The 27,567-nt window shown below is 36.3% G+C and overlaps 1 protein-coding gene across 2 annotated transcripts; it reads left to right on the top strand.

Moving 5' to 3' along the window:
- The first annotated feature begins 3,163 nt into the window (after positions 1–3,163).
- LOC132129286 (F-actin-monooxygenase mical1-like) lies at positions 3,164–26,971 on the top strand. 2 transcript variants are annotated; one of them, XM_059540818.1, is made up of 24 exons: positions 3,164–3,284; positions 10,609–10,891; positions 11,033–11,240; positions 11,981–12,088; positions 13,093–13,188; positions 13,575–13,730; positions 13,854–13,954; positions 14,424–14,681; positions 14,940–15,055; positions 15,538–15,664; positions 15,775–15,853; positions 16,279–16,426; positions 17,946–18,142; positions 19,398–19,504; positions 19,859–19,939; positions 20,055–20,238; positions 21,053–21,123; positions 21,963–22,626; positions 23,256–23,368; positions 24,004–24,111; positions 24,500–24,593; positions 25,670–25,757; positions 26,121–26,194; positions 26,729–26,971. In XM_059540818.1, exons 2-24 carry the CDS (start codon positions 10,643–10,645, stop codon positions 26,860–26,862), a joined length of 3,561 nt encoding a protein of 1,186 aa, XP_059396801.1. In that variant the 5' UTR covers positions 3,164–3,284; positions 10,609–10,642; the 3' UTR covers positions 26,863–26,971. The 2 variants fall into 2 exon arrangements, with proteins under 2 accessions (XP_059396801.1, XP_059396800.1); XM_059540817.1 differs by lacking the exons at positions 23,256–23,368; positions 24,004–24,111; positions 24,500–24,593; ... (1 more) ...; positions 26,121–26,194; positions 26,729–26,971 and having other exon boundaries at positions 21,963–22,402; positions 22,454–22,652.
- Positions 26,972–27,567: the final 596 nt, after the last annotated feature.

Raw genomic sequence — 27,567 nt, 5'->3', positions numbered from 1 at the left:
CTGCAAAGTTAAACTGCACTGTATGCATCGCTCTGATCGTACTGTGACTTAACGGAGGAAATTTGATGATGGATGGAGAATGGCATGTTCTTGGCCCATGCTGTAGAACTGGAAAACAAAATTAAGACAAGTAAAACGAATCAGATCTACAAGTAAACACAATATTAGTGCATCCCTGTCTAATGTATTCAACTATGCAGTTGTTTTCTATGAGTTTTCTGTCTGTATTTTAACTGCAGTTGCTCACAATCAGATTGCAGGTACTTGCTCCCAGTGTACAGTTCTGCAAATACTTGTTTCAAAATATGAAATAAAACTGAAATGAGATTTGTACTTTCTTTTTTTGACATAGTGTTATCTTTTCTTTTTTTAAAGTGCAATAAACAATGTTTCTAAAGCTTGGATTTAAACACAAGTTTTTATGTTTTCTTCACAGCTTTAAAAGTAGCTCATGAAAATTTGCTGAAAATGTACTCACCCTCGTGTCATCCAAGATGCAAATGGGTTTGTTTCTTCAACAGAACAGATTTGGAGAAATTTAGCATTGTATCACTTGCTCACCTGTGTATGCTCTGCAGTGAAGGGGTGCCGTCAGAATGAGAGTCCAAACATCTGATAAAAACATCACAATAATCAACAAGTAATCCACACAAATCTCCGTTAACATCTTGTGAAAGGAAAACTGTATTGGAAAGAAACAAATCCATCATCAAGACATTTGTAACTCCAATCTGTTGCTTCTGTCCTCCATCCATAACATTCCATAACAGTCTTGTCTGAATCAGGAGAGAAATATGCATTGATAAAGCACCGTTTACATGTGAAAACAGTCCAAAACTGGTCTAATTTTGATGTGAGAGGACAACAGGGAATGGACTTTTTGACTATCTGGACTATCTTTTTTTCTGATTTCTTTCTTTTTTCATTAAACAGTACAAAACATTAAACCATTAAAGCAGGACTGTTATAAAAACAAAACAAAGAAAAAAGAAAGAAAGAAAGAAAATATACACATTTACAAATCCCTAAATTAACCATGGTTTATAGTAAAAGTGTAGTAGGCTAACCATGTTTTGTTTTGGTTTTTTTGGTGTGTTGATTACCATTTCACAGTTTTACTATAAATACCATGTTTAAACTATGGTTAGTGTAGCAAATTACTTTGTGGTTACCATGGCTTACAGAGAGGTTTGAGACAGATTCTTGTTTATGCAGGCTATGTGAAATTTAGCTAGCAGGAAACACAAATTAATTATGTAAAATTTTGCTACATTCTCTTTTTTTAGTAGTCAAAAAAGCCAAAGAAAACATCTTTAAAACCGCTGCTGTAATATTTTTGGTTTTACATAATCAAAATTGTGTAGACTTAAGTATTGTCTAATGAATATGCTAACATAAAAAAACTCTCTTTATGAATTATGATTATGTTAGCTACCATATCTATAAATAAAGACTTTAGATTACATGAAACTGGGGTCAAAAGTCTATTAGAAAGTTGAGGTAGTTGGATGGGTGTTGTCTGTTGTTATGTCCCCACCAATGTCACTCAATCTTACACCCTATAGCTGAACAAAGGAGGAGTTTTATCCAATGGACTGTTGTTTTTAGTCTGTGGGCTCAATACATAATCATATATTATCCAACAGCTTTAACTACTTTAATATGATGATGATGATGATAAAGGGTTTTAGTCGTTTCATCAGTTTTAAACTCTCTATCTACTGGTGTTTAGCGACACCTTCTGTTACGTTAACGTGAACTGCACTATTTACATTCAATTAAATATTAAACTGTACAGTAATCTTGCTCGTTTGTTGGACTTGAGTTAGATATTACTAACAGGATAAAGGAAACAAGCCACGCTGCTTTAGTCACAGTAAATTTTTACTTTTCTATCTTTTGATATTTTACTGTTGAGCATTTTAGAATGAAGAAACTTCTATTTTTGAAAAGATTATTAAAGGTTTATTTTTATTTTTTTTTAAACCATTTGGCAGATGCCAAAAACCTTGCAAAAACACATCCTGCTTCTCTAAAATTCTGCAACAGTGTCTGCAAATAATTTCGAAAGTTGTTTCGAAAGTCTTCGGGGTCATAGATACAGTCGGCATCTAGTCATAGCTGGGGGCGTGGCGAGGGCGGAGTCGGCGTGGGGGAAAACACTGCGAACATCGTGTGTATTTGAATGACAAAAATGCTCATATTGAGCGCTCATTCCCAGAGACACGTAGAACAATTGTAGTCTCTTTTAACTTTAATATTCATATACACTAGTCCCATATCGATATTTGATATATTTTACAGCCCTAATGTAGATGTATTCATTCAAAAATAGCCAAAATCCTTGACGTTCTGCTTTATACAGCTAGTTCTATTTTTGACTGGATTCCGCGATTCAATCGTTTCGCAAAGTGTCAAAGTTCTGACACAAAACTAAGTTGTTACGTGTCCACACGCTTTTTTAAGTGGGTTTATGTTCGACACTAGGCTAACGTTACATAGTTTTGCTCCGGGTAGAATGATAAGGCTAATTATATATGCATTCCACTTTCTGAAACAACCTTACACAGTTTTGATAACGTTAATAATGAACACGATGTTAATATAACCTGCCTGTGATGAATGCCGACTGCACATACACACATGCTTAGTCTTGGTATTCCACAACTTCCCTTGATCATCCTCACAACTTATTTCTTGTAGCCATTTTGTCATCCTTTCCGGTTCTGTATGTTTATTAGGAAGGATGTAGAACTTCAATTCATAATTTGTTAGTTTATTGGAGGTACAGAAAACGACACAGCAACTTCGGCTTGATTGTACCATGTATTTCAATTGGCGCCAAGGCAATGTTTTCTCCCACGGGCTAAATTCACATCACGTGACGGGGCGTTCCCGGGGGCGTTCCCAGACCAACCGTCCTGCCCTGCCCTGTGGTAGTATTTTTCGCTTCTGTGCATTTAGCCGGAATGTTTTTAATATATATATTAAACCTCAAGTAAACACGTATGCAGTTAGTAAACGTTGATGTGTATATGTAAACAAACCAAACAAAAAAAAACGCATTTGCAAAATAACGTTTCGTAGAAGAAAATCCCCAACGCCTTTTAACCAATCAAATAATTGTACGTCACGTTATGTAATTAATATTCATGAGACGTTCGTTCTTTCTAGTAGGATTCGGATTGTAAATGACCGGACTGACGAGCCCCAGGTGAGATAAAATCGCAGAGGTAAACCAGGAGCTACAACTCGTTTGTAAGGATCCTATATCGGCTTACAAGGTAATTATTATTTTGATTAACTTGAATCACAGAGATGTCCTGTCAATCGATTAATTACTAAAACAGCAATTGTACTTTAGTGAGCGTTGAGCTATCAAGGATTTGTTTTTTTTAAACACCTAGAACTGTTTTCACAAACTTGCATTAGTTTAAGCACTATTGTCTTTGCTGTTAAAATTCCCTTCTCATCTGTGAATGCGTGAAAGAAATGAAGGTAAGTGAGCCTGTTTCCTGTGAATAAGGCCTTTGGAATGTTACAGAAACATGTTGACGCTGACGGTGTGTAGTGTTGGGTAACTCAAGGCTTCACGAAGCTGAAACTAATGACTGCTATATCTTAGGTAGGCTACATCTTTGTACCTGATTGTACTTTAATCTTTGCGTAGGCTTTGTGTAGAGTATTGCTGTATAACTGTGACCGTTATCAAGATTGCTTCAAAGGCTGTTCTCTTTAAGTGTGTGTTATGATTTTATTAATTAACAGCATATCTTTGTGTGGTATGTGCTCTGTCCCATGTCAATTTGAAACTGAAACACTTCTTATAATCATGAATGGATGAAACTCACGAAACCAGTCAAGAACATGTCTGGGTCAAGTGAAGCCAGGATGTCTTCATGGGGAGGCACAGAAATCTTCATAATTTCAATATAAAAATGTGTTTGACTATAATTTACAGGACCGTTTTAGTGCCTAAAACACAACTGAGTACAATTAATTTTTACTTAACTGTAATTGAGATATTTGTGAATTAGATCAAGTAATACTGAATGAATTTGACAACTTTTGTAGTATTCCTCACCTCCAGGTATTTTAATAAAGGGGCTCACTAAAGCTTTGTTTATTCAGCTTCTTAAAACTCCCAAATACTTGCTCTCCAACATTGCATACTAATGGATGAGACTTCCAGATAGTGATGATAAATGTGAAAAAGGTCTGAAGTCAACAGTAGACATAAATGCCAGAATATACAGGTACATCTCAATTAATTAGAATATCGGGGGGAAATTTGATTTCAGTAATTCAACTCAAATTGTGAAGCTCGTGTATTAAATAAATTCAATGCACACAGAATGGAGTAGTTTAAGTCTTTGGTTATTTTAATTGTGATGATTTTGGTATTGTGATTATTTCAATCAGCTGATTAACTCAAACACCTGCAAAGGTTTCCTGAGCCTTCAAAATGGTCTCTCAGTTTGGTTCACAAGGCTACACAAAATCATGGAGAAGACTGCTGATCTGACAGTTGTCCAGAAGACCATCATTGACACCCTTCACAAGGAGAATAAGCCTCAAACATTCATTGCCAAAGAAGCTGGCTGTTCACAGAGTGCTGTATCCAAGCATTTAACAGAAAGGTTGAGTGGAAGGAAAAAGTGTGGAAAAAAAAAAAAGATTCACAACCAACCGAGAGAACTGCAGCCTTCTGAGGATTGTCAAGCAAAATCGATTCAAGAAACTGAGTGAACTCCACAAGGAATGGACTGAGACTGGGGTCAAGGCATCAAGAGCCACCACACACAGCCGTGATAAAGAATTTGCTAAACCGCAGACAACGTCAGAGGCATCTTACCTGGGTTGTCCAAAGTCCTCTTTTCAGATGAGAGCAAGTTTTGCTTTCATTTGGAAACCATGGTCCTAGAGTCTGGAGGAAGGGTGGAGAAGCTCATAGCACAAGTTGCTTGAAGTCCAGTGTTAATTTTCCACATTCTGTGATGATTTGGGCTGCAATGTCATCTGCTGGTGTTGGTCCATTTGTGTTTTTTAAAAATTCAAGTCATTCAGAGCATACAGAGTATGCGTCACATATTTGCATACTGTTGAAGAGTGCGCCGTGAGCACAGTAAAATGGCTAAGACAGGAAAGTGTGTTTTACTGACATGTCTGAACAACATCTCCTCAGACCACAGTTTATAGTTGTTCTACTGAAGCTCATTTGGCTGCTGTAGATTTTCTGCACTCGTTTGACTCGCAGCTGACACTCAGGTGAAGCTGAAGTGTGCGTCTGAAAATGATCCCTTTTGATGTGATCATAAAGAGATGCACCGGTTCCGGATCTTAATAAATGCATTTCTTGTAAAGGAAAAATGGGGAGACTCAATTTTCACTCAATTTTGAGTGAGACGGCCAAGCTTTCCCCTGGCTCCACCCCAGGTCATATTTCTCTTGAAGCCTCATCAAAAATTCGATTTTGATGAGGGTCTCCGACTGAAACGTGCATCTAATGAAGTTTCTTAATGTGTACATTAAAAAACCTTTTTCCAGTTTTGTATGACCCCAAAATAATATATTAAATGCGTTATACCCTATATTGTCATTATCAAATGTTAATTTAAATTTGTAAATTAAACCAGCTAATGCAGTAAAAATAACTGTAGCATTTGTTGTTCTTTATGCTGATCTGATATTCCTAATAAGAGCTTAATTTTCTGAATACGATATAATAATCATATTAAATTAACTTTTTTTATTTTGAGCTAAAATGGAGTTTCTTCTCTGTGCTTTAGAGAGATCATTGTTTTTCAGCATATGAAGCTACATGACAAGATCAGCAATTCACGATGCATGTGCTTCATAACAAGGATACATATTTGCACCTTCCTTGCTGAATCGACAAAGAACAAATCTGAATTTAACCCCACCAAACCTGCAGAGGCGCATAATAAATGTTATTTTAAAAGTAGTTCTAGTGATCGTTTAACTAGGGTTTATCTCAAAAACCTGGCCAGATCACATTTCATGCACCCAAAAAAGAAAAAAGGAGTTCTTTCTTTTGCATTATAACATTATTTTATGTCATAATTTACCCTATGAAATCGAATTATTGTAATCCATCTGGACATTTCGCTTTCGAGATTTCTCATTTATTTTTATTGGTGAATCTCATCATTATATTTAAATGCTAATGCAATTTTTTTTTTTTATTACTTTGAAAAATATATGCGTATTAAAGACAAAACATAATGTTGATGCAGTTTTTAAACATTATTTAAATATTGTATTATTATTTGTTATTGTAGCTTGGACCGCTTCTTGACAGGTTTGGTGATATCCATACATATTATGTGATTGGCACATCATGATTGGCATGCTGTTCCTGAAAAGCTGCATACTGTATATGTTGAACGTCTCGCATCTGTTCCACCTTTCACAGGCCTTTATGTGCAAACAACAGCAAAAGAAACATGCGGTCATCTGACTCATCTGAGCTCTTTCAGGCAGAAGCCCTGCCATTTGTTAAGCGTTAACGTGACCAAGACAGGACTTTGTTTGTTTTTTTCCAGGAAGTGATGTGTGAGAGATTGTCTGCGTTCCATGCTGTGTGACCGTAAAATGTTCAGGAAGTGCTGCAACATTTGTTTGAAGCCTGATTGGGGTTATTATGGGGTTTGAACACGAAAACCACCTGAAGTACACTGCGAGAGTAACAAGACTTCACTCTAGTAAATGAGTTACAGCATTGAATTCACTTCTATTTAGCAATGCATTCTATGTTACAATAAGTGTTTTCTTGAATTCTTAACATTATTGATGCTTCAGATCATGCAACTGCAAATGCGATTTTTTTTTTTTTTTTTTTTTTTTTTTTTTTTTTAATTATCATTTCAACACACGGAGAAATAGAACAGGGAACCAAGAAGCAATCTAAATACCATGTAACGCGACGTCATTAGAGGAGGTAAAACAGGGAAATCATAATTAAAACAAGGATGTCACATGAGCATAGCATCATGCTTGTTCCCTCAGTATTGAGTCTGTCCTCATTAATAGCATATGTTTTGTTACAAGCCTGTTTAAAGGAAAATCATTTTGAAAATCAGACCTGAGATGCTATGAAGAGTATCATTTAACTTTAACTTTTTTGATTTTAAGCATTTAAAGGGAAGAGAGTTCATTGATTGTATATGCTACTAGAAATTCTAATGCGGTAATATGCAAGTTATTTTAGGATGCTAAATTTAAACATTATTAAAAAGCTTAATTTTTTTTAGGTGATTTGAAAGTGAACTTGCTTGTTTAACTTGGCTGGTTTTGCACTCGTTCTTCCACAAGTGAAGTATTTAATTGTATGATTCGAATTTCAGAAACGACTGAAGGCCAACATTTGTGCTTTGTAAGAAATGATGTGTGCTCCAGAGAGTTTGTAATGACACTTTGCATTTATGAAATCCACAAAAGTTTGAAGGGTGACATTGAGTGTTGTGTTAAAATAGCTTTATGGAATGCAAATCTAAATGATCAGGTACATTACTGTCACATCAAACACTGTGTGATTTTATGCAGTAGTACCGTTGTGCGCTTGTTTGTCTGTTGTTGTAAATTAATGTGTCACAAAACTAGATTTAGGTTAGTCGCAACTGTTGTCTCTTGATCTGGGTTAGCAGAGTGTTAACTTCACAGCACAGTACATTATTTCCTGTTGAAAAGTTGTGGAACTTGATTCATTCAGGCTAAACAACATGCAATGCTCTTTAGTTAACTGAATAAAGCATTGTTGTAATTGTATTGTTTATTTAATGTTTGTCTTGTGTGTACTTCTAGAACAATTTCTTTTCATATACCTGTGTGTGTATAAATATAAACATTTATGATAATTGTTTTTGTATACAAAGTTGTGCAACTTTTTATTTACAACGTATAAAGATGTGTAGGCTATGTAATATATATTTAATATTAATGGAGATCAAAATTGGCGAAAAAAAATGTATAAATACTTGACTTTTATTAAATATTCCTAATCTTCATCAGTCAAAATTAAGGAATATTAGCCAGGAGTATACCATTGTTCTATTAGCATGTTTTAAAAACAACCAAGATGCTTCAGCAAAAACCTTTTTGTTGAAAACTTATTTGTAAATTTACAGAGTAAACATTTTAAAGCAAAAACAGAATGAGTTGATATTGGCTTTGTAAAATTAGACATAAGAAAAACTACTTAAAAGCAGACTGGCTGAATGAGAGCGCAAATTCACTCTTTAACAGCAGGTGGCGCTTATGGAATATATAGTTTCCTTGGTTACCGTAGTAAACAAAGCAGTTATAAATACTATTTTAATAGGTATTATACAGAGGAAAGATGAAAAAATACCATCAAAACTTTTCTGGAGTTAGTCAGGTTTCCCTCGGAGATGCATTCATATACTCCCACCCCAACCTGTTATCTCAAATCGTTTAATATCTCAACCAACTTGAATTGTCACACTTTTTTGCGATTTTTCAGCCGGCTCAGGGTGCATCATCACATCCCTGCTTGCATGTTAAGACACACATTTTTGTGTGAACTAATACTAGCACTTAGCTATTCCATTCTATTTTTAAAATAATATACTGTATATTAAAACTAGCTGTGTACTATGCTAGGATAACTGAAAATTGTTACAGCACTTGTGTACTGTTGCTCTCTCGTTTCTCTGATTGCTTCCATTTTTTTTTTCCCTCATTTGTAAGCTTTGGATAAAAGCGTCTGCTAAATGATTAAATGTAAGAATGCGGGTAACCAAACAGTTGCTTGTCCCCAGTTTGTCTCGTACTATCAAAGTCAACTGTTTGGTTACCCACATTCTTCAAAATATCATCTTTTGTGTTAAGCAGAAGAAAGAAATGAATATAGGTGTTGGACAGCATGAGAGTGAGCAAATAATGACAGAATTTAAACATTTTGGACGAACTGGCTCCTTTAATGACAAGGGGCAGCATGTTTAGTACTGTTAGACTGCTGTCACTTTAAAGGTCACGTTTTTCGTGTTTTTTTTTTTTTTTTTTTTTTTTTTTTTTTTTTTTTTTTGAAGCTTTGTTTACAGTGTGCAATATAACATGTTCATGTTTCGCGTATAAAAAAAACAGTATTTTACACAATTCACTTATCTGTATACTCACTGTCACGGGCTGATGTCTTCCTTGTTCTATAAAGTCCCTCCTTCAGAAATACATAACGAGTTCTGATTGTGCGAGCTTGGCGCGCGCTGCCCTTCTGGAAACGTGATTGGACTAGTTTTGAGAAGCAAGTGGGCAGGATTTGTTGTGAAAACCTGGCAATCCTGAACTGAACGCACATGCTGGAGATGTACATCTAATCACAGAACATTTTTACTGACGAGATGCGCATGAAAATCGCGTTCGATTTATTTATTTTTTTTGCACAGCCCTAACATCTAGTTAACAAAGCTAAACAGCGTAATAAGTTACAGAAACTGTTAAACGCACCACCTTAAATAATAAAATACACTTACCAGTTGTGGTCCATAAACAACGCCTTCTCCAGAAAAAGAGGGAACTGCTCCATCTTTCAAGAATAATCTTTGTTTGAATCCGGCATTAAACTGATTGAGATACAGGAAGCTGTCCTCAGTAAAATGTGCTGCACATAGTTTTACATGTGGATTATAATTTTCGGGAACAGAGTTAAACCTAAATTGTAACCATTGATCTCTAAGTACAGCGTCCCTGGGAAGCACAAACAAAGATGATTGGACTCGGAGATGAAAATAACAGCGTTTTGACGACATGGCGACAAACACAAATGTAGTCCAAACGGGTCATTCGATGTAGACTAATTCTGTTAAATAAAATATCTCGCTTGGCATTGAACTTTGAGCTTTAGAATTTTACAGATATTATTTATACTCGAACAACAACATTACACACTAACTAAGGTTTAAAACATGGGAAACATGCAAAGAACGGGACCTTAAGAGCTGCACGCGTCTAATAAACTGACACCGATGTTTTTCTCTCAACTGATTACTTGCACTTTAGACAAAACCAGCTATGTTTATTTGTAAACCTTGTGTGTTTTGACCGTATTTAGCACAATCAGATGCAAAAGATAACTTGGTCCAGTAATCAGGCTTGTTTAACAGGTTTTTTTAGTGTGTGCCGTTTCAGGTGTACATGCTCAGGCCACAAGTTTTTTTTTTTTTTTTCTTTTATAATAATTTCTAAGGAAACCATGTCAGTGTTGCATCTCACTTGGAGAACTGCTGTTGTGTCCTGTGTGGGTGCCAATGTGATTTTAGTGATAGGGTGATTTTAGAGGCTGTTAGATCAAATTCTCATGTCTAAATTATATTTCGGTTTATACATATGACTCGGGACTCTCCTTCAGTGCAAGTTTCATAGGATTTTTTTGCCTGTTTAACAAGGTGTAAATTACATTTACATTTAGCAGACACATAAGTGACTTAAAATGAGGAATGTATTTAGGAATTCTGATCACGGAGATATTTATCGCACAAATACTGGTTGAGTTACATGCCACAATTAATGTTCAGAGGTTGTTTAAAAAACTTTTACACCTTTTTTAAACTCTCGGTCTTGTCTCTTCAGCTCATCTAGCAGCCTCCAGCCCTCTCCCGTCACAATGGTCAACGAGTCGGACTCTGTCAGTCCCAGCCACGCTCTGTTTGACTGCTTTGTCCAGGCGCAGACGTGTAAAGAGACGCAGCAGAACTTCATCGAACTCTGTCGCCACCTGAAGGTCGAGCCCAGAGACTACAGCAAGCTGAAGGACAGACTCAACTACTGGAAAGCCAAAGACATCTGGCAGAAGATCGACAAGAGAGCCGCCCATCCCGACTATGGACTGGGTCAGACATGTCATCAAAACAAGGTACCATAAATGACCTGATATATGATATTTCTATCTGTAAAGTTCTTTAATGCTGGGAGATGTAACCAAACTCCCTTACGAGGGAAGTCTGTTCAGTCGGCGGCCGATGTAACCTAATAGCTCTATCTTTCTCTGTGTTAGTGTTTAGTGGTGGGTGCGGGTCCATGTGGTCTAAGGACAGCAATCGAATTGGCTCTGCTAGGCGCTCAGGTAGTTGTACTGGAGAAAAGAGTGTCTCTTGTGAGGAATAACGTCCTGCATCTGTGGCCGCACACCATTCGAGACCTTCTCAACCTCGGTGCGAAGAAATTCTATGGCAGATTCTGCAGTGGATCAATTCATCACATAAGTGAGCATCTATATGTTTTTTTGTTAACAAATTAATTAGTCAACATGAATGACAACCCAAGTTTGCTTCCAAAATACATTCAAAGACCTAAAGAGCTGAGAAATAAAAGGTGTTTTTGAAAGTGTCTTATGCTGCATATGTTTGTTAAATACTGAAAGTTTAAAGTTCAAATAACTGTTTTCAATTTGAATATTTTGTCAAATGTTATTTATTCCTGATGCCATGCTTAATTTTCACTTCAAAATCAATTTAATGAGCTGATTTGCTGTTCAAGAAATGTTTATCACTGTTATTTTTGTGAAAACGTTATTTCGATGAAGTTCAAAAGAACAGTGTTTATTTAAAGAAAAAAAAATCATTTGTAACATTATAAATGTTTACTGTCATTTTTAAAGAATTTTATGGATCCTTGTTGAAAAAAAAACTTGTATTGTTTGTCATTCAACACACAAACCAATGTGTGGCAGGACTTAAATTTATCAAGATTTGATTGGACTGTGAAATGTTCACCTCTGATACTGTTGGTTAATATATTTTCTGGCCTATCTGAGCAAGCTTGTACATTTGGATGAAAGATTATGAAAGCATTTGTAGAATAGTGTGCAATAATCAATGGTGCACAATAGGACCTGGAATTAGTATTGAGAAGGTAAATACAGTCAAATCATAGTTAAAGTGACATTTTCTTTTCTCATTGCTGAAAATGTGCAAGAGTTTAATGGAGGTCTGTGCTTCTCTAGGTATCCGTCAGTTGCAGTTGATTCTGTTGAAACTGGCTCTGATTTTGGGGGTCGAGGTGCACACAGGTGTGACCTTTAATGGTCTGCTTGAACCATCAGGATCTACAGGTACAAACCAGCTTTAGGCCCAATTCTATTTTATACCCCTTCCCCTACCCCTCCGCCTACCCATTTCCCTTGTCCCTTGAAACGGCGTGTCAAGGGGTAGGGGAGAAAATATTCCCCTAAGGATTGGGACATCACTACCATGACGTCATGCGTCGTCTAGCTCTTATAATACACACATACTGGTGTGCATTAGAGCCTTTAATTATCGTTCTGTATTAATGAGCTGCTTACTGACACGCACACATCTGGATTCGTGAGCTGCGCGATTTCCGAAGAAAATGTCAACACTGCCCCATGACTTTTATTAAATAGTTTAAATACTGAATCGCTACATTATATTTTCCAGCGAAGAGAGGATACATTCGCTGTTTTGAAGTAAATTCACAATAAAAAGATAAACGCACGGACGCGAATACACGCAACTTCCATTTCTCGTTCGTTCTCTCTTTCACTCTCGAATAGGCAATATTTGAGAAAGTGGTTTAGCGATTTCTAATTATTGGGGGGATTATTCTATGGCGGTTATTGCCCTGATCAGATGCTGTGGCACTATCATGCAGTCTGTAATATGACGTTAGCAAATATCAGCTTTTTTTTTTTTTTTTTGCAAACATTTCTTTGAGTAACATGACTGTTAATATGAACTCACAATTGAATGTAACATAAAACAAATGATTACTTTTCGTTAAAATCTTTGTCAAAAAAGCTTACATTTATGGGTCTTTTTGTTCGCTGTAGCAGCTATGTTTCTGAGATAATTCATACTCCTTCGTTTGAAGTGTGGTCCCGAAAAACTTTAATTTGAAGGGCTATCTGGCCCTTCCCCTTACCCCTTCCCCTCCAACCAAAAGAGAATCGAGACACCCCTACCCCTTCACGTGAACGAGCGAAATGGAAGAAAAGGGGTAGAACTGGGATTGGGCGTTAGTGAATAGATCTGCAGTCGTGTAGTTGAAAAATAACATCTCTGTCCTTTAACCTTTGGTCTCATCTCTTTCTCTCAGGATGGAGGGCACAGGTGTCTCCTGAGTCCCACACAGCTGCTGCTTTTGAGTTTGATGTCTTTATTTCAGCTGGAGGGGGAAGATATGTGCCTGACGGTAAATAAAACCTTTACACAGATGAGTGGATTCCATGAAATTTACTTTTGTCTCTTTGTACTATTTTTATTTTATGAAATAAATTTTATCTTTTTTTTTTTATGTCGTAAAAACCCTCCTTATCCAAGTCACCTTGTACTATTTATTTATAAGGTGAGCTTATGCAACAAATTATTTTATTTTGTTGAAAAAAAAAATCACATTTGAAAATTAATACAATTAAGATAATTTTTGTTCTAAAAACCCTCCTTTATCAAGTCACTTGGTACGAAATCCAAGTGACTTGAGCAATCTTTTATTTTATTATTAAATTAAATGCATTTAAAATCTTTATTTAAATTTGAATTTGACACTTTCCCACTGTTGTTTTGCCCATGTGTCTCCAGGTTTTAAGATAAAGGAGCTCAGGGGAAAGTTGGCCATCGGTATCACTGTAAACTTCATAAACCGCCGCACCCAACAAGAGGCTCAGGTGCAGGAGATAAGCGGCGTGGCACGAATATACAACCAGCAATTCTTCCAAAAGCTCCATTCTGACATCGGTACTGACATCTCACTCAAATTGTGTAGAAATCGATATTTCCTTGTTCAATTTAGCACTCTATCAAGCTCAATTGTGTAGGTTTACAAACATCTTCATCTCTGCTCTGTCATTTGTTTTCCAGGCGTTGATCTAGAGAATATTGTCTACTACAAAGATGATACTCACTATTTTGTGATGACTGCAAAAAAGGGGAGTTTGTTAAAAAAAGGAGTTCTAAAACAGGTACGACACACTGTGAAATATGTTCAGAGACCTGAGGCTTTGAGAATATCTCGTATAAAGGCTGAACAGAGCCTAGAAATGCTTGAAAGGCTGCCATGATTTTATCAGGTGATACTTCAGGAATGCTTCAACCCGTTTCCAGCACACATTTACACTTACAAACACATTTATCAATCTTCACAGCTATGCTTGTCCTTTTGTCACCGTATTCTCACAGGAATAGCTGCCTGGCAGTTGCTATTTATGTTCTCTTAGAAATGCAACCTGTATATTTAGTTCAGGTGGAGCACAAATGAAATGAATAACAACAGTAATATTATAAGAAGTAGCTTTTTCCTATTTGAATTTATTGTAAAATGTAATTTATTCCTGTGATGCAAAGCTGAATTTTCAGCATCTTATGATCCTTCATGAATCATTCTAATATGCTGATTTATTTTGGCTGATGTTAAACCTTTCTTGTTCTCAGGACTTTGTTGATGTCGATCAGCTGCTCGCACCCTCAAACGTCGACCGGGAGGCCCTGCAGGAGTACGCTTACGACGCTGCTGACTTCTCCACATATCACAGGCTGCCGGACCTGGAGTTCGCCAAGAACCACGCGGGCTGTCCGGACGTGGCCATGTTTGACTTCACCTGCATGCACAGGGCAGAGAACGCCTCTCTGGTGAAGGAGAGGAAGGGGAAGAGACTGCTCATCGCGCTGGTGGGAGACTCTCTAGTAGAGGTGTGTTACGAATATAGTGACAGTCCATTATGACTTCAGACTGATAGTGTAGGCAAATTTTTCAATCTGAGCTTTCGAAAGTATCACAGTGTCTTTTTTTGTACATTACAATGTTTTGTGATCATTCTATGTAACATTAGAATTTTATTGTAAACGCTGTTTAAACAGTACAACTGTGTATCAGTGGCTATCAAAAATAAATACAGATATCAGCCATATTTTGTTTCTTTATTTAATTTAATTATTATTTTTCTGCAGCCGTTTTGGCCTCTGGGCACTGGCATTGCTCGAGGTTTCCTGGCTGCGTTTGACACGGCATGGATGGTCAGGAATTGGGGGAAAGGTGTGCCACCCCTGGAGTTGTTGGCGGAGAGGTAGAGCTTACCATTTTCACACCGTTTATAACATAAAAAATGACATTCTCGTGTTGCAAATAAATGCTTTTTTATTTTCAAAATCTATTTATCAAATTATCCTGAAAAAATTAATTTTTTCCACGCATATAAAGCAGCACTAATGTTTTCATCATTGATGATGAGAAATGTTTCTTGAGCAGCAAATCGGCATATCAGAATGATTTCTGAAGGATCATGTGACACTGAAGACTGGAGTAATGATGCTGAAAATTCAGCTGCGCATCAGAGAAATAAATTACATTTTAAAATGTATTCAATTAGAACAATGTATTTTAATTTGTAGTAATCTTCCATTATTAATGATTTTATAAATGCACACTTGGTAAGCATAAAGTACTTATTTTAAAAACCCTTAAAATCTTATCTACATTGAACTTACGAACTGTGTCAATATAAAACAAAATAAATTGCATACATGATGCTGTGTATATCTTTTACAGGGAGAGCATGTATAAGTTACTCTCTCAAACGACTCCAGAAAACATCAGCAAGAAATACGCCGCCTACAGCATCAATCCAGCCACACGTTACCCGAACATCAGCCGGTGCTCTATCAAACCCGCACAGGTCAAACACAGTCCTAGATGCACACCTACACACATGCAAGAGCTGCCTGATGTAACTAGCAATGGAAGTGTTCGAGGATTTATTTATGATCGTTTGTGTTCAATTTAAAGGTCAAGCGTCTGTATGACATAGAGGATGGTAAAGCCAAGAAACAGCCGAAACCCATCGTAAAAGTGAAACCTAAAAGAGGTAAATGCCAGACAACAGTCACTTTAACTCACTATATCTATTTAATATGATATCATATATATATATATATATATATATATATATATATATATATATATATATATATATATATATATATATATAGTGTGTTATCAGTTTAACTTCTAAAACACTGAGTGTTTTAAGCATTTTAATTTAGTTTGTTTGTTTAACCCTAAGTTTGTGGGGAAAAAATGCCTAAAACTCCTTCAACAATTAAAAATAGTGTGATGGTTAATGTATTAACATTATATATGTTAACATCTCAAAAATGTGTTTCAAAGGGCCTTTTAAAGAGCCTGCTGTTGTTACATGCAAATAGGTCTGCTGGTCTTCATAGTATATTTTATGAAAATGCAGAGAAACATAGACTTTACAGTGAAGTGCTGAACTGAATTTGTGTTTAGACTCTATCAGGCATCTGGAGGATCTGCTGTCCTGGTGTCAGAAGAACACAGCGGGGTACAAACATGTGAAGGTGAAAGACCTGAGTGAGTCCTGGAGGTCCGGCATGGCTCTCTGCGCTCTCATTCACAACTTCAGACCCAAACTCATGTAAGATCACTTTAACCAACAGAGAACAAGAATATTAGTAACTGTTCAACACGCAGAGCTCAGTTTTGTTGTGAAAAGTAGGACAATAAGATTGTTTTCATGGACATGAATACTTTTATTCAGCAAGAATGTATTAAATTGATCAAAAGTCACAGTAAAGACATTTGATGTTACACAAGTTCCATTTTAAAAAAATTGCGTCTTATCTCAATTCAGGCAGTTTTTCTCAAAATTGCAAGATATACATTTGTAGTTGCTTGATATAAAATCAGAATCGCATGATGTAAATTCCCATCTACGAGGGACAAAAGTCGCAATTACCTTTTTAAAAAGTTTTATTCGGTGATAGTTACGGGCCCCTATAGTTTTCATTACTGGAGTAATGATGCTGAACATTCAGATTTACCATCACAGGAATTAATTACTATTTAAAATATATTCAAATAGAAAACATTTCAATTTGTAGTAAGATTTTACAATATTACTGTTTTTACTGTGTTTTTGACCCAATGATAATTTGAGCGAGATGACGAATAGATGGATAGATGACAGATGGTTAGATGGATGGATGGTTAGATAGATGGACAGATAGATGGATAGATAGGCGGACGGACAGATGATAGATAGGCGGATGGATGGATAGAAGAATAGATGGATCGATAGGCAGATGGACAGATAAATGGATCGATAGGCGGATTAATGGATAGACAGATGGATAGATAGGCAGGCGGATGGATGGATAGATGGATGGATAGGCGGACAGATGGATGGATAGGCAGATAAACAGATGGATAGATAGGCAGATGGATGGATGGATGGATAGATGGATAGATAGGCAGATGGATAGATGGACGGACGGTCTGTTGGATGGATAGGTTGACAGATGGATGGATAGGCAGATGGATAGATAGGCAGTTGGACAGATAGATGGATCGATAGGCGAAAGGACGGATGGATAGAAGGACGGATGGATGGATAGATAGGCAGATGGATGGATGGATGGATGTATAGATGAACAGTTGGATAGATAGATGGATGGATAGATAGATAGATAGGCAGATGGACATATGGTTAGATAGAAGGATAGATGGATGGATAGGTGGACGGACGGATGGATGGATGGATAGGTGGACGGACGGATGGATGGATGGATGGATAGGTGGACGGATGGACGGATGGATGGATAGGCGGACGGACGGATGGATGGATAGGCGGACGGACAGATGGATGGATAGGCGGATGGATGGATAGGCCGATGGATGGATGGATCGATAGGCAGATGGATGGATGGATCGATAGGCGAAAGGACGGATGGATAGATAGATGGATAGATAGATGGATAGATAGATGGATAGGCAGATGGACAGATGGTTAGAAGGATAGATGAATAGATAGGCGGACGGACAGATGGATGGATAGGTGGACAGATGGATGGATAGGCAGACAGATGGATGGACGGATGGATAGATAAACTACACTGTAAAGAAATGTATAATATGCATGCTATCCTCTCTTTCAGTGACTTGTCTAGTCTAGATGAGCATAATGTCATCAGGAACAATAAGTTGGCCTTTGACCTCGTGGAGAGAGAGTTTGGGATCCCTCCTGTCATGTGTGCCAATGAAATGATCAGCTGTGGGAAGATTGACCAGCTCTCTATGGTCTTCTACCTCACACAGATACGAAACGCTCTCACTGAGAAAGAGAGCCCAGCAGGTAAAGAGGGCTGTTTCTGGAGGCATCCATAACTTTGAAATGCATATTTAATGATGTCTGAATGTCGGAAATAAATAATACTAGCTGCTGCCTTTATTAACACTCTCAGAAAAAATGGTACAGTCTGTCACTAGAGCAGTAGAAAAGCTTGTGCATAAAAAAGTGCATATTTGTACTCCCTTTATTTTAAATTTTTTTTTTTTTTTACCTAAATAGTACATATTAGTATATTTTGACGGGGTAGTGTACTGTATATGTAAATGTGGGAGGTAGTACACTGCTGTTCACTACTGTTGGTAACATTTATTTGATCAAAAATAGTTAAAATGGTAATATTGTGAAATATATTTTTTTTTCTGGTTCAATATATTTTAAAATATAATTGCAATCAGTGCTGCTGTCTCTTTAAGAGCCCTTCCCAGGATGCACTGCTGTAAATGGGCAGTATTCTGCTGTAGTCTGTAGTCTGACAGCAGCGGCTGCAGCAGCAAATGCACTCAGCCGAGGAGAAATCAGCTGTTTATGGGCGACTCTGTGGGAGTGGATCTCAGTCTGGCCTCGACACGCACCACTCTATGAGACTGATTACCATACGGCATTTGCAGCCGTTCGAGGGGCTTTAGGGAGCGGGACTGAGCGTTCAGTTGTTTGATGCTGTGTTTGGGAGGGGATCTCACTCAGATGTGCTCCAGGTTGAGCTGTCACTCACGCAGGCTGTGGATGTGTGAATTCTGGGGAAGGGGCTGGGATCCAAAACAGCTCATTATTATATTTTATTTATTGCTATATATTGCTGAAGCTGATTGCATCTAAAATGCACGGTTTTTGTACAGTTGTTCTGGATTATGAAAGATAACAAATTACGCTTTTCTTGTTCAATTATTCTTTGGTCATTATGATTTTCTTAACAAACTTTATGATTTTTAATTTACATGTTTAAATTACAATTCACAATGCTTGTACTACATTTATTTTAAATTTTGTTTTAAAATGTTCATTTTTATTTTAATTGTATTTACATGTTTATTAACTATTTTTTATTAATTTAGTTTTTTTGAACATAATGTAAAAGTAAAAATGCTTAATTTCAAACTAAAAATTCTTTTTTTTTGTCACATTGTTGTGTTTTAACTTGTATAATTGTACTTTTGCTTTTAATGCTGCATGAGCTAACGTGTCTTCAGATATACTTGTGGAAACATTTCTGGAAAATTTATTTGCATCTCACTATTTTCGCTCCTCTTGTCTTCCTCAGAGTGCTCCATCAGCCTCTCTCCCAACAACACCCTCTCGCTGTCCAGAACCCGCTCGGCCACCTCCTTCCTCAACACGCTCAATCGCAACTCTCTCAAAAGACGCAAGGTACTCCAACACCTGCCTGTTATCATGTGAAACAAACCCCTGTGGTTGACATTGTAGCAGTAGTGCCTGTCAAAGCTCATGTGTAGTGCGTTGGGTTCAAATAGAGCATGAAGTCATGTTAAAATCTCTGAAAACACCGTTACATACACGCAACTGTTGCCAAAGCTAATTACTCCCATGCCGTCGCCACAATGAGGAAGTTAAACAAAAGGACAAGACAAAAAGGATGATACCGTTTGCTTGCTGTGCATTTGCAGTGCAGGATAATGGTTAAATCATAGTTTATTTCTGTCACTCTGCTGTCGCCACATTGTATCATGAGCTGTAAATGAGATCATGTGACCTGTCTCTCAGGACCGACTGGCATCGGAGAGAAGACCAGGACTGCAAAAGATGAAGGAAAAAGAGGAGGAAAAGGTTGTGAAAGAGGAAGAAGTGAGTGGTGCAAGAGTGCTATTGCGATGCAGTTAACGCATGAGTGTGTGTATTTGGAGATATATATGTGTTTAATATATATGTATATATATATTAAACCTTTTCTTATCTCCAGCCTGTGGTGCCCATGTCCTCTTCAGAGGTGGGCAGCAGTGAGCTCTGTTATTTCTGCAACAAGCATCTGTACGTGCTGGAGAGAGGAAGTGCAGAGGGCAAGTTCTTCCATCGCAGTTGTTTCAACTGTTATCAGTGCGGCTCCACTCTGCGGCAGGGCGGATACACTTTCTACTCCGACATGGGTAAGTCTGGGATACATGGTCAGGCTTTTGTTTTATTTAATTTTACTTTAGTGTACTTGATTTTATTTGACCTTGTTATACTAAATTTTATTTATACTTCATTTTATTTATTTTTTTATTATTACTTTATTTTTCTACATTTGTACTATTTATTTGACCTTTATTATACTTTGTTTTATTTTACTTTATTATGCTTCATTTTATTTTACCTTATTATGCTTGGTCAAATAAAATTAAGTGAAATGAAGCACAATAAAACTAAATTAATCATAAGATAAAATGAAATTGAATAAGCCTTATTAGTGAAGCATAAGAAGTAAAGTAAAAGCTTAATACACGAAGTAAAATAAAATTAAGTATCAGGCTTATTTTATTTTAATTATGCTTCATTTTATTTTACTCATTGATCTACAGTACAAAAATAAATTAAAATATTAAATGAGTAACAGTTGGTAAAAGTAGGCCTAAATACAGTATAGAATGTAATTTCTGAATAACAATACGTAACAAAAATAACAATGCTGAAATATTTAATGCAGTTTATTTTATTAATTATCATGCACTTGTTTATCATCTGCTGTCATAAGGACTGAAACATCTTGATGTTATGTAAATTATTACATAAGCTTTTAAAGCTATTCATAACTTATGCAGTTTTATTAGGTTATAATTATTACAATGCATGTCTAATGACAATCAACCACCTATGCACCCCTTCAAAAACAGATCGTCTTATATGCTCCTGCTTGTGGGGCTTCTTCAGCCCTTGATATTAACAGTCTAGAACATGTTGTTCAATTTGATTTGTCTTCAGGGAGATTCTACTGCGAGTTGCACTCAATAGCCGAGGAAGAGGAGGGTGATGATGGTCACAGAAGATCACAGGTATGAATCACATCAGAGTTAATAAGACGCTTGATTGCCTCCTATTTACTGTCGGATCTCTTGTGAGGATTCTGGGAAGGGTGTTACTCTGAGAGTGTGGGGAGCATAATAACTTTGATTACTAAGCCGTAGTTCATATATGCAAAAATATATATTAAATTGATTTATTTGTATATGATACCATGGTCATATTTGTACTGTCAGATGAAAATCTATTGCAAGTACCATTGCTTAGAAAAGTAATTGCACATTATCAACAAGACAGATGTAATGAAGTGTCATTAGTGCAAACTTAAAGGGTTTGGTCGAGTTTTCTTAAATGTTATGATGGTATGATAGGCTGGTTGTCTTTTCTTCACCAAGATATATTCAGCCATTTGTTATGAAACAACATGAGGAGAAATAATGTGGGTCAGCTGCTGCATCAGAGAAAACATTTCCTTTCCTCTCCAGCTCTTGTGCAGAGAAGTGTTTCTCTCTCTCTGTGTGTGTGTGTGTGTGTAAAGAGGGTATCTGTGTGAAGTAATGCTTGTGGAATTGGATTCCTAGTGGTTGGTCATAAGAGTCCTCAGAGCTGATGCAGTTTTCTGTGAGCTACTGATTTAAAAAAAAAAACATTTGCAGTAATTTTTGTTGCATCCTATTCAACTTTATGACTTGAAAACAAAAGTTTTAGTACTGCTTATTTTAAACAAAAATAATGCTAATGCACAACTGAAGATTATAATGCTAAGCCGTTGTGCATTGTTGTTAAAGTGTGGTTTAGGGGTGTGTGATATTGACAAAAAATATCATATATATATATCATGGTAATGTTTTTTTTTTTTTTTTTTTTTAAGAATAATGCTGAAAGTGGCCTTAATGAGGAGGATGAGAAGGAGAAAACTCAAAATGGTAAACCCGTGGGGATTTCCTCCCCACCTCCACACTTCTCCGTACGAAGGAAGGGCTCGTATAAGAGCTCTGTTGATCCTGACTTTGATGAATTGGCTGAGTGTTTTACTCCCACAGAGCAAAAAGACCAACCGCCTTCTATCGCTCATGAACCCAGCAAACTCTCAGAGCTCAATCCGGAGGGCACGGCCATCGAGAAACAACAAAATAACGGCAGTCCATCCGTTCCAGTGCCGGCCCCGCGAGCCTCCAAAGCTCCTCTCCCAAAGCCTCGCAATGTTCATAATGTAGTGCCTCAACCCTCACATACGCCCAAGGGATCAGAAATCCTGCTCAGCCAGGATTCCGACACTGAGACGCCCGTCCGGTCTTCTGCCGCCTCTTCCTCCAAGCAACACAAAGGAGGTGAGGAGGAGGGCTACCGGAGCGGAGGCACTGCGACCGAGAAGAGCTTGCTGGACCAGCAGAACCGGCGCTGCATTAGAAAGAAGAGCGAACCGCAACCTTCCACAGAGCCACAACGAGGAAAGATGCGCTCCATGTTTTCCCCGTGGAATCGGTCTTCACCTCGACTGCAGCGTTTCCGTTTCCTCCAATTCGCACCTTCAGGTTAGAAGCCCAGTGTTTTGTACTCCAGTCATCTTGATTTCTAAAGTCTTTTAGAAAAATACAGATTGCTTCAAAGGAGAGAAACAGGAAAATAACAAGACTTCTGTTAAAATGGAAAACTTTTTCAAATGACACAAATTCAAATTCTGCTATAAAGCAGCTCTAAAAAAGACTAGTGTCAATAAAAAAATAGAAATGTGTGTTCTATCTATCTATCTATCTATCTAACACAAACACACACATATATAAACGAAATGACTTATTTTACTGTAAAATAAAAATATTGAATAAAATAGTAATAAATATTATTGTACTATACTATTATTATTGTTTTAATTTCTTAATTTTCAAACCATCAAGCTCTAATTTTGGCAGAAAACTGCAAAAAAAAAAAATGCTGTGAGACTGATCAAAAAAGTTCTTTGATGGAAAAAATCCAAATCAAAAAGTGAAAATCCTGTCATCACCAGCTAACTGCAACTGTTTGGTTACCCACATCGCTTAAAATGTCTCTTAATCAGTAAAGTCAAATATTACTGAATATGAAGTGTCTTTTTAGTGCTGAACATCTCTAGGTTAGGATTATTTTTTTCAGTCGCTGATTTTCTTTTTTTTTTTTTTTAAATCAGGACAAACTCAACCAGATTATTATGCAAAGGATGATAATGAAGAAGGGGTTGATGACGACGAAGAGGAGGATGAAGAGGTTCTTACAAGAGAAGAGCATTATTTGGATTGCAAGGTTCGATCATGTTCAAATTAGTGTTTTAACACACAGTTTATTTCGGCTGAGGAAGGGCCCTGGATTTGGTCAGAAGGCCACATTCATATGCAAGACATTTTTTACAAACATAATTCTACAAAGAAAGAGGAATATACAGTTATTTTTGTTGATACTAGAGTATAACTGCCCAGAATAAAACCAAGCCATTTCATGAACATTTCCCTTTTCATTTTCTTCCTTGATAAACCGTAGGATTGGTTTGATTTTTATTTATTTTTTTTGTGAATAGATGACATGTGATCAGTATTATAATTTTATATACATACACACACACACACATATAAATATGTAAAAAATGTATGTATACATACATAAACATGTATAAATAAGTATACACAAACACACATTGTGTGTGTATATATTTATATATTTTATTATTATTAAATACTAATTTTAGGCAAAATAAAAAAGCATTACTATTGTATTATTTCACTGTAAAATAAGGCAATAAATAAGTATTAGTTATAGAAATAAATCTGTTGCTTTTATTTTGGTGGGAAAACACTAGAGCATGTGGTCATGTTTTCTGGTAGACTGATTAAATCCTGTTCTCTGGTAAAGTGTTGACTTGGGTTTGTGTTGAATGTGTTCAGGGGGCTGATTTTGAGATTTCGGACTCTGAGAAACGAGACCTAAAGAGGATTAAAACCCTGCAGCGGAAAGCAAGGCTGAGCGAAATCCACCGCTACCACAGAGCTCAGGTGAGCAAGATCCCAGAAGACATTTCCACAGTGTAGATCATTTCTCATAGTTGTAATAAACATATGCAGTTTAAATTGAAGGGTAACACTTTACAGTTGGCTCCTATTAACATTAGTTAATGCATTACCTAACATTAACATAGAGCTGTTCAGTGTTAGTCAATGTTGGCTCAGCTCCATTAAATCATTTAACTGATGCAACTTTTGACTATTAGTAAATGATGACATTAACTAAGATTAGAGCATGCTTTAGAAGGATCTTTCGTTGTTAATGTTGTCTATTGTAGTTACCAATAAAAGAAACATCAGTATTAATTCATGTCAAGATGAAAAGTATCTGACTTTCATTGTTGTGTGGTGTCCTGTCCTGCTTCTGCCGACCCCACAGACGATTCAGAGACGTCTGGATGAGATAGAAGTGAACATTAAAGAGCTGGAGGAGAAAGGAGTGGAGCTGGAGAGAACTTTGAGAGGAGAGGCTGGTACGACAGAAAACCACATTCACTTCATCATATTCTACAGCAGTCAGGCTGTGTGCTAAATGCTCACTGAAACCCATGAACGTATTAACCCTGATAGCACTGAGACGTCTGTTTAACACATGTAAAGAAATCCATAAAACTTTTACAGCTTCATCTGAATGAAGATGTTACGAGAAATACTGTAGCTCTGATAACATGTAACAAATACAGTTGGATTGAATTACAATTACAAGTCCATGTGTCTATTAATATAAAGTTATGAAAGCTTAACGTAATAATAATGACAACAGCAATGACAACAAACTCTGCTTTTTTTCCCAGTAATCATGATTGAAATGCATTCAAATTTATGATTAAAATTACAGTTAATTAATCTGACATTTTAATATTAAATATTTTTTTCTATTTAATTTGTTAGACGATGTGCACTAATAATAATAATAATAATTACTGCTGTTGTTATTTTTGCTATAATCTAGCTATAAGTGCACATAAATATGTCTGACTAATTTAAATTATTAAAAATTATTTAATAAATTAGACTTCAATCATTTTTTTAATTTATTTAATTAAAATTATTGAAATGCAAAGGTTCTTATCACATTTTTTCTTTATGTAGTCATGTAATATGAATAACAAATAGTCCATCTGTCAATTAATATGAAGTCATAAAAGCTTCATGTATAATTAATAAATATAATATTATTATTGTCATTGTCAAACTGTTAGTAAGCCAAGTGTTTTTGTTGTATTAAAGCGTATGGTGTGTATGTATAATTTATTATATAATACATATTTCTGTCTAACATTAGAACAACATTCAACTGATTTTTTTACTTAAGATTTTCAATGAACATGAATGTGCTTTAAGCATTCATTCTTGTGTTTTTTTTTTTATGTATTTTTTTTTCTTTGCATATGAATCTCTTTAAATCAATTTCAAAGCTTTTTTTTGTGCCCTGCATGATGTTTTATATGCATCCCAGAATGCACTGTGTGTTGGTTGAGCGAAGCCAAGGGCTGTCTAAGTGTGTGTCTGGGAAGTGTGTGTCTTGTTATAATTGTGTGTGTTTTAGGTTCAGACCCAGAAACGATTGATCAGTGGATTGATCTGGTCCAGGAGAAGAACAGTCTGCTCTCAGAGGAGTCCGATCTCATGGTGGCGTAAGTCTGAACACTGTGTCCTCTAGAAACCTTAAATCAATAAACATCTTGCTTTCTTAACCAAGCCGTCATGTCAGCAGAAATACAGTTAACAATACGAAGCTCAATAGCAGTTATTGCTCAAAGTGCATCATTTATATTGCATTTGTTGAAGAAAAACCTCCGGCCTCCCTAAAAGCCAGCTGGTCTCTCTTCTGCATGTCTTTGACGAGCACTAACACTTCAGAGGAATGCTTCGAGTGGCCTCATTTATTTAACCCACTGCTTTGCATGTGTTTAGCATATATTATGCAGAAACTAAATGACAGGCTGTACTAACAGCAGCAGAATATATTTGTGTGATTCTGGTTTTGTGTTTCAAAGGTCTCGACAGCTGGAGCTGGAAGACAAACAGAGCATGTTAGAGATGGAGCTGCGGAGATACATGGAAATGGATGGTGAGAAATAAACATTGTTTTACTGAGAAATGAGTTTGCTAATATTTCAGTTTGTAAATGGTACTATACAGTGTTGACTGTATGATATAATCATTAAATTAAAATGTAAATAAAAAGATTTATTTGTATTTTGTTATATTACTGTTGTTATTATTAACAATAATAAAAACAAAGTAAAAAATGTTAAACAAAATAAATATTTTTATTTTATTAACATAATATTAAATTTATATTAATTTTAGTTATTTAAATAGTTTAATAATAATAATGTAAAATAATTCTATTAAAATAATAATTTAAGGAATAAAAATAATATAAAATTATGAGTTTTAGTTGTTGTTGTCGTTTAGCTGTTGCACATGCTCCAACACACTTAGAAAAAAGCCAAAAAAAAGTTGTTTTCATTTTAAATTCTGTAATATTAAATAAAGTTAACATTGTCAAATTAAAATAAAGTATTAATTAAAAAAAAAAAAAAACTTTTGTGAACGTGCCCACATGCATTAACGTGCTTGGATGTTCTTGTGCTTGTAGATTCTGAGAAAAGCCCTGAGCAGCGAGAACATGAGAGTCAGGTCCTGCAGGAGATGCTGGACGTGGTGGACATGAGGGATTCACTGGTGGCCTTCCTGGAGGAGAAGAGGCTGAAGGAAGTGGATGATGAGTAGCTCCGTGCTGGAGGCCGCAGCATCCCAGGTGCTCTGGGACTAAGACACCACAACACCGTAATAGAGTAGTTCACCATTTACTCATCCTCATGCCGTTATAAACCTTCTAGCACTTAAATGATAAAATCATCATAAAAGCAGTCCTTGAAGCCACATGATTGATATGAAGTTTTATTTGGTTTTCATATAAAGTTTTAAGTCGTTTTTCTGACTCAACACAGCTTTGTTTAGTTTCAGTGATGCCGAACATTAACAATTCTCATTTGCATCATAAACAGTATTCCAGTGCTTATTTATTTTGGTCACACAATATAATCAAACCCTATGAATTGTAGGCACAAATGCATACATTGCACAACCGTGCAGAGACTCTGCTCTTGAAAACCAAAGAGTTAAACACATCTGCGTGCACAGGTTTATGACACTCGGGATCTGGAATCTAGTGCCATCCGTTACGGTCTCACTCCAACATAAATGTGCTTTGAAATGGATCGAGAAACTCTGGAGACTGTAGAAAATGTTGTGGAACTGCACATCCGTCGCAGCCTTTTCACACGACTCTCACGCTCAAACACACGGACTTTGAGTCTATCAAGATCATGTATGTTCTAAATATTAAAATTATTCAATCTTATTTCTGACACCGAATTTAAACTAAAAAGGTAATTGCTTTTGCTAGTGCAGAATTGCAAGATGTAGTTGGCT

Source organism: Carassius carassius, chromosome 46 (genome assembly GCF_963082965.1).
Source record: "Carassius carassius chromosome 46, fCarCar2.1, whole genome shotgun sequence".
Classification (NCBI taxonomy): Eukaryota; Metazoa; Chordata; class Actinopteri; order Cypriniformes; family Cyprinidae; genus Carassius; species Carassius carassius.
The sequence above is the reverse complement of the archived record's forward strand: the minus strand, read 5'-3'. Positions and strand labels throughout refer to the sequence as shown.

Excerpts from the sequence above, each read along its gene's own strand:
- LOC132129286 (XM_059540818.1), top strand. The coding sequence starts at position 10,643 with ATGGTCAACGAGTCGGACTCTGTCAGTCCCAGCCACGCTCTGTTTGAC. Across the intron at positions 15,665-15,774 it reads GCTCTATCAAACCCGCACAG|GTCAAGCGTCTGTATGACAT; the intron begins GTCAAACACAGT and ends TTCAATTTAAAG. Across the intron at positions 22,627-23,255 it reads CCTCCAATTCGCACCTTCAG|GACAAACTCAACCAGATTAT; the intron begins GTTAGAAGCCCA and ends TTTTTAAATCAG.